The sequence below is a fragment of the Python bivittatus genome, unplaced genomic scaffold, assembly GCF_059951505.1.
Source record: "Python bivittatus isolate LINGU-HERP-01145 unplaced genomic scaffold, Pbiv_v1 ctg000370_np1212, whole genome shotgun sequence".
Taxonomy (NCBI): domain Eukaryota; kingdom Metazoa; phylum Chordata; class Lepidosauria; order Squamata; family Pythonidae; genus Python; species Python bivittatus.
In genome coordinates this window covers 4,101,159-4,110,931 of record NW_028277062.1, presented here as the reverse complement: position 1 = coordinate 4,110,931, position 9,773 = coordinate 4,101,159, and the positions used below count along the sequence as shown (strand labels likewise).

Sequence of the window (9,773 nt, the reverse complement as noted above, 5' to 3'; positions counted from 1 at the left end):
AGATCCTCCTCAAGTGTCTCCAACTCACTCCTACCAAGACCATGGTTTTTGGGACCGCCTGATTCTGAGGATATTCCATCTCTGATCTTGGATGGGGTAACATTTTCCATTCAAGGGTGATGTGCAATCTGGGGGTCTTCCTGGACTCACAACTCCTGCTCATAGGGCAGGTGGCAGCTATGGCTAGGAAGGCCTTTGCACAGCTTCCTCTGGAGCACCAATTGCACCTTTTCCTTAGATCAGGAGGCCCTTCAGACAGTCACTCACACCCTAGTCACTTCACGGCTCAACTACTGCAGCACACTTTCCATGGGGCTCTCCTTTAAGATCACTCAGAAGCATCAGTTGGTCCAGAGCACAGTGGCACAGGCAGTGATGGGTATCCTTTGGTATGCCCATGTGACATCCCTGCTTCTTGAGGTGCATCAATTGCCAGTTTGCATCCAGGTGCAATTCAAGGTGCTGTTTATGACCTATAAGCCCTACATGGTGTAGGGCTTGGATACCTGAGGGATGCCTGTCTCCAGTGGTGTTGGCCCATCCAGTTCAACCCAACAGGGTTGGCGCACTCCATTTCTTTCGATTAAGGAAGGACCATGGAAACGTGCCTCCTCTGTCTCGGCACCCACCTTCTGGAATGAGATTCTCCCAAGGTTTTGGATGGCTCCCACCCTGATGGCATTCTGGACCTGGCTCTTCTCCCAGGCCCTGGGCTAGGGTGCACAAAGCCCATTGTTGGGTGTATGATATGTTTGTTTTGTCATCTTGTTTATGGGTTTATGTTCATTTTTTATTGTGTGTGTGCTGTTTTTATGCTGTAACCCACCCAGAGTCATTCGGAGTCGGGCAGTGTCTAAGTCGAATAAATTAAATAAATAAGGCTGAAAGCTGGGCAGCGCAAGTCCCAGTCAAGCCCTCCGCAAAGGAGAGCCAAGGGGAGGCTGTTCCCCCACCACAACCTCCAGCTCTGAGGCAGGACAATCCTCCTGCCCCAGAGCCTTCAAGGGGCAAGGTGATGGAATGGGAGCAGGGGCACATTCACAAAGAAGGGGAGGGCCCAAGTGCCCTCCCCTTCAACCAAAGCACCAGGAGCCCCCTCTGCCCTCAAGAGGATTTTATTCCTTTGGGCTTTAGAGTGTTCTGGCGAATATCTGGCAAAAGCTATGTTTAGGGCTGCAACTGTTTCCTGTTCTAATTTTAAGCTGTTGGTTCTGTAGGCATAGATATTTGTCCTGAATAATCAGTTTGCTCAGATCTACATCCCAGAGTTGTGTAGATGGTGGTGATTTATGAGTCTGTTCATAATAAATAAGTAAGCACATGCCCCACCCCTGCAGGTTGCTTTTGGCCCTAGGACACAAAGCCCCAAGGCTGCGCCCCCAGCCCAAGCAACATCGCCCTCTGTCTCAGGGGAGGGGCGCCTGGCCCTGACTGGCTGTCACGCCACAGCCAGTTAGCCAGTAAGCCACTTACCCAAATGCCGTTAGCTTGTACCTGCACCACAGCTTTCCCTCTGCCCCCTCCTCACAGCCCCAAGCCTCCACACATTTGTGGGGCATCAGGCTGGCGCGGAACGGCTCTCAAGGGCCTTCTGCCTCTGACCAGAGAAGTTGGGCTTTGGGCAGGTGAGCACCAGTGCTACCAGCGCTGGCAGGCTGAGCTCAGCTCCCCCTCAGAGGCCCCAGGGCCCCCAGAGGCCTCCCTCTCATCATCTGTTGCTTGCAGGTTGCATGCACGGAAAATGGGGGGGTGTCACTGGTGGGAGGGAGATTTTGGGGTGCCATCTAGCCAGCATCACTCCCCATCCCCTCCAGATCCTTCCACTCCCACTCTTGGGTTCCCCTGAACCGCTTTCCAGGCCACCCATCTCCACAAGAGGCTGAGAGCATAAGTCGTACCCATTTATCCCGTTTGCTTAGTTTGGGGCAAGGGATTGTGCAGGCCCAGAAAACGGGTTTCTGTCCATGCCCCAGCTAAGCTGGGAATGCCTACAAATCTTCTCAGCCGCTAGATGGGGTGGAAAGGGAGATGAGGAGAAAAAAATCAGTGGGGCTGGCAGAAGGCGAGTTCAGCCCTCCAGCCCCGCTCCCGACCCCCAGCAGCTGTTTCCAGAGTTCATTGTCAGCCCTGGAACAGGCGAGGCAGTCCTAACAACGGGGTCCTTGTCCGGGAGCAAAATGCGCGCTTTATTCCACCGCGCAGAGGGCTCGCAGGAGGCTTACAGGGGGCAGCGCATCTGGGCAGGAGAGCCACAGGGCCCTGCTTCAGGGACGGGAGGCTGGAGCGGGGACGGTCCGGACGCCCCGGCAGCGACCGGCGCACGTTTCGAGTCCAAGACGCCGGGCTGGACGGACGGACGAGCTTAGCGGGCGCCTCGCCTTCGCCTCTCCTTCCGCCTGCTTCATTAGGCGGGGGGACGCGGGGGGCGTGCTACGGTGCGGGGCACAAAGAAGCACGCTGGGCGGGGCGCGTGTGATTGGGGAGCCGGAGGCCCACGGAGAGCCTTGGAGGCGGGCAGAACGCGCGAGTGACCAGAAAAGTTTGGGAGAAAAGGGGCGGAGGGAGAACGCCAGCAGAAAGGAGGAGGGGGTCGGGGAGAGCGAGCGGCGGAAGCGGCCCTCCCGCTCCGGACTACGGTCGTCGGTCGGCGCCGCGGCGCTGGTTGCTCCCGCTCCCTCGCCCTTCCCCGAATGGGTGGGCTGGGAACCCGGGCAGCCGTGGGGAGGGCAGGGACCGCGCTAGGACCTCCGGCTCTTTCTCGGTAAGGCAGGCGGGGAAAACTTTCGGGACGCCGAAGGATCTGCGGAGCGGGCGGAGGCGGGGGGCCTTTCGCTCCCCCTCCAAGCGCCGCGGCTTACGGTCGGGCGCGCGCACCGGGGATCTCCTCCCGCGAAGCCTGGCAGAAGGTGTGCGGAGCGGGCGGGCTGAGGCGACTGCAGGGAGGCCCTCTGCACGTGCTCTGGAGGCGCCGGGTTTGGTTATGGCTCCAGAGCCCTGGCCTTTCAACGAGTCCCACGAGGGGCTCGGTTCGGCGCCTGGTGGGTGCAGGCGTCCAGCCTGGGAGCGAAGTTGGCCTCCTCCCCGCCGACTGCGCCAGCGAACGGCGGGCCGGCAGAAGCAGCCCTCCGGATGCCAGGGAGCGGCGGGGCGGGCCCATGGAGAAAGCGGCCTGTCTCGGCTCCGGGATGAGTCCCGCAGCGTCGGGGGGGGGGGGCGCTCCCCCGGGAGGCAAGCCAGTCTCGCGTTCAGCGAGGCCCCCGGCCTGGTGGATGGCCAGGCAGGATGCTCTCTCACTGGGGCAAGCTGCAGGTGGCTGAGGAGTCTGCACAAGCCTCCTCAGGGGGCTTCCCCATCACCTGTGGCTGTAAGAAGGCAAGGACGCACAGCTCCCAGTGCCGGGGCTGGTCTCTGGTCTGCTTGCTGTGCAGTTGGGCGTGATGATAGGAAGGGGTGGAGGAGGAGGAATGGGCACAAAGGTCCTTGGGATTGGAGGGGGCCCTCTGCAGGCACCCGATCCTGTCAGCACGGTTTGGCTTAGCTTGACTACTGCGGGGGGGGGGGGCAGGGGGAGTACTCCGAGAAGGCCCTAAGAATCACTCCTTTTACCCCGTATTCCCCATAGCCTTGACCCTTTCTCTCCCCCACAGTCTTGGAGTGGCCAGAGGAGCATCCGGGTGGCCCTTGGCTATCTGTCTTTCTTCCACAACAGGCCATCCATCATTATCGTGATTCAGGCCTAGCTGGCTTGGGCTTGGACTCGGGCTCGGCTGGGCTGGGCTGTGCATGCGGGGGGGGGGCTTCAGGCAGCGGATCAGAGGGTAAGGAGAGGCCAGGCCAGGCTTTCCTTGGCTGAGGAGGATTTAAAATGGTTGGGTGCTTCTCCCAGCACCCCATGAGGGCTCAGGTGACCCCTGCAAGACAGGAGCAGGTTCAGAGGGCAGCCTCCTGCCCTGCGGGCAATCCCAGGGGATATGCTCGGTGTGCAAGCCACTGGCTGGGCTCCTGCTTGCCCACGGGAACAGGGACAGGGCAGGATCTCTGGGCGCTGCTTGACACAGGTGCTCTCCCACCACTGCTGTCTCTCTGCCCTGCCAAGGTGAAGGATGAGGACCTCTTCCAGGGGGCAGCGGTGGCGGTGCTGCTGCTGCGGCTGCTGCTGCTGCTGCTGTCGGCTGCCCTTGCTCTGGACTGCTCTGGCTGCCTCCACAATGATTGGCTTCACCGTCCAGCTCCTGGGGCTCTCCCTTCCAAAGAGGTAATGCCTCCCCCCCCTCGTTGGCATCTCGGGCTCGCCCACCACAGGGCCCTTCTGGGCGAGAGGCTGGACCATGCCATGCAGCATGCTAGAGTAGGCCAGAAAGGCTCCAAGTGACCGGAGAGAAGGTTGCTATGCAGCCTGGGAACCGAGCGGTTCCATGAGGGCCATGCAGTGTGCGTGCAGTGGGCACAGTGTGCTGCATCCGTGCAAGGTTACGCTGCGTCCTTTTGGGAGCTAAGCAGGACCAGACCTAGTTAGGGCTTGACCGCCAGGGATGTAGGCCAGAACGGGAGCTGAAAACATCCCCAGAGGAGGCACTGGCAAACACCTGTCGTCCTGCTGCCGGGAAATCTATGTGGACTTCTCCAGGAAGTCACTGGGAGTTGAGCCATTCCCTGGTTGAGAAGCCACCGAGTCAGCTGGCTCACCCTCTTCCAACCTCTTCCAGCAGGGTCCTCTTGGCTCCACTGCTCCCCACACCTCGGGTCCCCTCAGCAGGAACTGAGGGGGCAGGGAAGGAAGAGCCCACCGGCCACCTTGTCTCCTGCCAGCCACGGCAACACCTGGTCTTCCTGAAGACCCATAAGACTGCAAGCAGCACCCTCATCAACATTCTGCACCGCTTTGGGGACAGAAGATCACTGCGCTTTGCCCTGCCTGCCGGCTACCAGTTCAACTACCCCAAACTTTTCCAGGCACAGCACGTAAAAGGATGGCACCCCGAGGGGCCCCCATTCGACATCCTTTGCCACCACATGCGCTTCAACTTGCTTGAGGTATGTGGGGGGAGTCAAAAGCCGCAAGGCTGAATTCAGGAGGGGCACTGCCTGAGGAGGAGGAGGAGGAGGAGGAGGAGGAGGAGGTGAGAAGCTGGGGGGGTGGCACACGCAGAGGTCTTAAGCCTCCTGCCCCTTCCACCAAGGGGCTTTTGCAGGCTGTGGCAGCAGTCCAGGGCAGAACCTCACTTCTGCCTGGGGCCGTGAGGAGCCACCTCTCCCAAGACGCTGCTGGCTGAGGCTTATCGAGAATGGAAAATCAGCGTGGGAAGATGTGGAGGGACAGAACTTTGGGGCAGGCAAAAGGGGCTTTTCCTGCGGCCAGCATCACCGCCCTTCCTAAGCATCAACTAAGGAAAACACTGTGGGCTCAGCCAACTTCCTCCAGAGTGAGTGACTCTGGAGGAAGTTGGCTGAGCCCACAGTCTCTTCCTTAGTTGATGCCCACATGCTGGGCCTGCGCTCCAACTTCCCTCCTTCCACAAACGAGGCAGGCAGGAGCCCGTCTGTTCCAGGGATGCCACCTGTGCTTGGCATTGGCACTAACATCCACGTGTTCCTCTCCAGGTCCAGAAGGTGATGCCCCCAGACAGTTTCTATTTCTCCATCGTGCGGGATCCAGCTTCCTTGGCTGAATCCGCTTTCTCCTATTACCGGGGGGTGGTTCCTGCCTTCCGCCGTGCTCGCTCGCTGCACGAGTTCCTGGCTTCCCCGCAGAACTTCTACCGGCCTGGTGAGCGTGGCAGCCACTATGCCCGCAACCTGCTGTGGTTTGATTTTGGCCTCGATCCACCAGCGAGCCCCGGATCCGCTGCGATCCGCGCTGCCCTGCTGGGCCTGGACCGCATTTTCCACCTCGTGCTGCTCACAGAATACATGGATGAGTCGCTGGTCCTCCTGCGCAGCGCCCTCTGCTGGAGCTTTGCGGACGTGGTGGCTTTCCAGCACAACCTGCGCAATCCGGCGGCAGTTCACCAGCTGGGGCCTGCCGACGCAGCTCGGCTCCGGGCTTGGAATCATCTGGACTGGCACCTCTACGCTCATTTCAATCGCACCTTCTGGGCACGTGTGGAACACTTCGGCAGTGCCCGCATGGCTAGGGAAGTGGCTATTCTCCGGGAGCAGCGGGCAGAGCTAACTCGGCGCTGTTTACAGGGCGGGGGGCCGCTGGAGCCAGGCCGCATTGCTGATGAGCGCATCCGCCCCTTCCAGTTTGGGCAGGTGCCAATCCTGGGCTATGTTCTACAGCCCAGCCTGGCATCTGGCCTCCAGGTAGTGTGTCAGCGGATGGTCACTCCTGAACTCCAGTACAAGGACCTCCTGGATGCCAAGCAGTTTCCCCATGCCTACAAGGCGATGGGTCTCAGACGGGGAGGGGAGGCAGCCCGCAACAACTCTTGGCAGCAGCCACCCAATTGACATGGCCCTCGTGCTCTGCCAGACTCCCCCCAGAATGCCGCAGGCAGAGGGACCATATGGGAACTGCAGGGACGCGTGATGCCAGGCCAGTCAAAAGCCATGAAGATTTCCACGTTTTGAAATGCAAAGGGCTATCAATTCTTTCAAACAGCTTGAGACTGTTGAAGACTCCAAGACATACAGGGCTATGCACCCTCTCGGAAACCAGGCACGCCCAGCAGCTTGATGATGGGAGCTTCCATAATTGGCGATGCCCGAGGAGGAGCTAGTTGGAGGATTTCTTTTGACTGGCCAGGGAGAGCGTGAACACTCCCCCTTGGCTAACAATCTCTGGCCGTTCACTCAGTTTTACCCCCCCACCCCCCGACAAGGCATCCTCTCAAAGCCTGGCAGCCCGGCGTTCTTAGGGTGGCGCGGTTGGCGTGCAGAGAGCCCTCGGACTGCCTAGTTCCATCCTTTGGCCCCCGTGCGCCTGCTGTCTGGCCATGGAGTGCTGCTCTCCCCCACTGCTGCCCCCGTCTCACCCACAGAGGCAGCGGGGTTCATACCAGGAAGGCTGGGGAGTCACCGCTGTCCATGGGCCTCCCCGGCCCCTCTCTCTGGTGGCCGCCGCCTCTTCTGAACCAAAGGCTTCCCAGGCAGGGACCCCCTGGCAGCACAAGCAACTGGGCAGCGGGGCCACATTTTGGAACCCTGAGCCCAGGGTGGAGTTGGGCCCACAGCCCAAGGAGCTGTGGAGGCTCTGCTGGCAGACGTGAGGAGGGAATGAAGCTGTGCAACCACCGAACTTGACGAGGATGCCAGCAAGACGCACAACCGACCCATGATGGGTTAGGGTTACGGTTAGCGTTGCCCTCTTTGAACAGACGGCGAGGAAACAGTCATTGTTTTAATAATTAATCAATTGTTGAGAGTCATGTGAGCCAATCTGAAGGGCTTAATTTATGGAGAGTTTCCTATACAAACTAATAAAACTGCGACACATAAAAAGCACCCTGAGATGTTGAGAGGCCCCTTCAGACTGTGAGACCCTATAATTTGCTTAGCTTTGCCTGCCTAAATCCAGCCCCACCTCAGCCAAGCCAGCAGTCCTGCCAGGCAGCCCAAGGGGGACTTCAGGGCAGCAACCTGTGGACAGGAGCAGAAGGGAGGGCGAGGCGGCACAGATGACCTGCTTATGGGCTTAATCCTGCCGGGGCATCGAGGCTAAGTCGGGCGCAGGGATTAGGCAGGCTTTGCTCTGTCCAGCACAGATTGCTTCTCTTTTTAGCCTGAACAAAAGATCCTGGAGAAAAAACACACAACCTTCCCCCTCGCTGCCTGGTCCCAGGAGGATGGGAAGAGGGGCGGCACCGTAGCCCAGCCATCCCTTGGCATGAGCGTCAGTAGTCTGGCTGCCACTTGGCAAAAAGAAAAACCAAGATTTTGCTGCCCCTGAAGAGCGAAGTTCAACTGTGCAGAAGGGTGGGGCAAAGAAATAGCCATCATCCCACACAATCCTGGGAAGCGAGCCATGGGTGTTCCCAGTAACCATTAGCAGAGTCCGGCTGCTGGTGTGGTGCTTCAGAAGCTCCCATCTCCAGTCTCTTCCCATGCTGCAAGGGCTGACTCATCTTCACCCGTTACCCTCTATCTACAACAACAGGTTGCAGGACTGTGGCATGGAGTGCTGAAAGGAGGACTGGTCTGAACACTCTTAAGTGATGCATGCTTAACTCTTGGGGAGAAAGAATCACGTGTGTGCATAACTCTCCAGCTGCAGAAACCTAAGAACCGTGTCATCTCTTGGTCTTCCTGCTGGATGGGGAGGCAGGCCCATGGCTGGGGCTGGAAGCTGAACCATCTTTGGGATCATCCAGATTGCCCAGATCCTGACAAACCCGGACTCCTCCCTGGCACCAGTGAAACAACAAGAACCTCAGGGTCATCAACTCTGCTGCTACAATAGCTCAGATTCGCAGCTTGCTCTGGGCCCTTTGATTTTTATTGCCCCTAATAGCCAGGTCAACCCAAAAGCCAGGCCGGCACTAGCCGCCTCTGGTACAATCTGTGTTCACACTGTGGAGCTCTCAAATTGCAATGGCTCTTTCCAGCATTTTGGGCCAGGATGCAGTTTAGATTTTTTTTTCCTTGTATAATCTTGTTACTGTGTTAACTTTCAAAAAGGAGAATATCAGTTTAAAAAATTAAACCACATCAATTGATTGGTATAGTCTGAGTCCTACTTGTTTTGTGTTCCTAACGCACCTTTTACCCTTAGATGCTACTCTCCAGAGAGGGACGTTTCTCAAGAATGAATTCTGCTTTTACGAAATGCCAATGCCCAGAGGAGTGACATGCTGGTGGCAGGACAGGTCTCTTTTGGCTTTGCCTTCCTCCTATCCAGGTGCATGGGACTAGCTGGTACTTTCTCACTGCCGCCGCCCTTCTCCCTGAGGAACCCTAACCCTAACGTCGTAGTGGATTCTGCAGTGAGCAACACTTGGACTAGAAGACCTCTAAAGTCCATCCCAACCCTTGGATTCTGTGATTCACTTCTTCACTTCTAAGATTGCAAAGGCTCCTTGGCTCAGAGACAAGATGGGAAACTGGAAAATTCATTCTTTGAATTGGATGGGATTTCTGTTCCCTTCATGGCTCAAACAGTGATGCCTCCCTATCCCAAGGTCATGAATGGGTACCTACAGTGGTGCTTTAAAGTTTGTGAATCCGTTTGAATTTTCAGTATTTCTGCCAAAATATGACTTCAGATATCATCTGTACTCCACAGAAGTCCTAACACCAGATGAAGCAAACTCAATCCCTGTGACCCTCTGTGGGAGCAAAAGTTGGACTTTGTAGAAGCAGGATAGGAAGAGTAGTAATGCTTTTGAATGTTGGTGTTGGAGAAGACACCTGAGAAGACCATGGACAGAAGAGGATGACCAGCAGCAGGGTGGAGGGTGGCAAGGAGTGCACCGTTGGGAGACTTGGAAGAACAGGTTAGCGATAGATCGTCATGGGGAAAATCTATCTATGTGGTCGCTAGGAGTAGAAAACAAGTTGATGGCACATAAATTAAACAAATGAGTCAAAAACATTATACCTGTTCATTTATTTATTGAGGAAAATGATCCAAAGCTACATATCTGTGTGTGGCAAAAGTAGGTGAACCACTACGATTTGAAGGGGAAGTTAGAGTCAGGTGTTTCAGTCAATGAGATGATAATCAGGCATGAGTGTGGGAGGTCCTGCCTTATTAAAAAAAAAAAGAAATCTGGGTGTTTGCTATCAAAGTCTGATCTTCACAACACAGATATGTGGAAGCATGTCATGGTTTG

The 9,773-nt window shown here is 57.0% G+C and overlaps 1 protein-coding gene across 3 annotated transcripts; it reads left to right on the top strand.

Moving 5' to 3' along the window:
- The first annotated feature begins 2,452 nt into the window (after positions 1–2,452).
- GAL3ST4 (galactose-3-O-sulfotransferase 4) lies at positions 2,453–9,663 on the top strand. Of its 3 annotated transcripts, none has more exons than XM_015890406.3 (4): positions 2,453–2,761; positions 4,097–4,255; positions 4,707–5,034; positions 5,602–9,662. In XM_015890406.3, exons 2-4 carry the CDS (start codon positions 4,104–4,106, stop codon positions 6,451–6,453), a joined length of 1,332 nt encoding a protein of 443 aa, XP_015745892.2. In that variant the 5' UTR covers positions 2,453–2,761; positions 4,097–4,103; the 3' UTR covers positions 6,454–9,662. The 3 variants fall into 3 exon arrangements, with proteins under 3 accessions (XP_015745892.2, XP_087998472.1, XP_025030723.1); XM_088142346.1 differs by having other exon boundaries at positions 2,453–2,906; XM_025174955.2 differs by having other exon boundaries at positions 2,453–4,255; positions 4,710–5,034; positions 5,602–9,663.
- Positions 9,664–9,773: the final 110 nt, after the last annotated feature.

What these genes read in the sequence shown, in the direction of transcription:
- GAL3ST4 (XM_015890406.3), top strand. Translation starts at nt 4,104, where the DNA reads ATGAGGACCTCTTCCAGGGGGCAGCGGTGGCGGTGCTGCTGCTGCGGC. An exon ending in GGGCTCTCCCTTCCAAAGAG is followed by an intron (nt 4,256 to 4,706) that starts GTAATGCCTCCC and finishes AACCTCTTCCAG; the next exon opens with CAGGGTCCTCTTGGCTCCAC. An exon ending in TGCGCTTCAACTTGCTTGAG is followed by an intron (nt 5,035 to 5,601) that starts GTATGTGGGGGG and finishes GTTCCTCTCCAG; the next exon opens with GTCCAGAAGGTGATGCCCCC.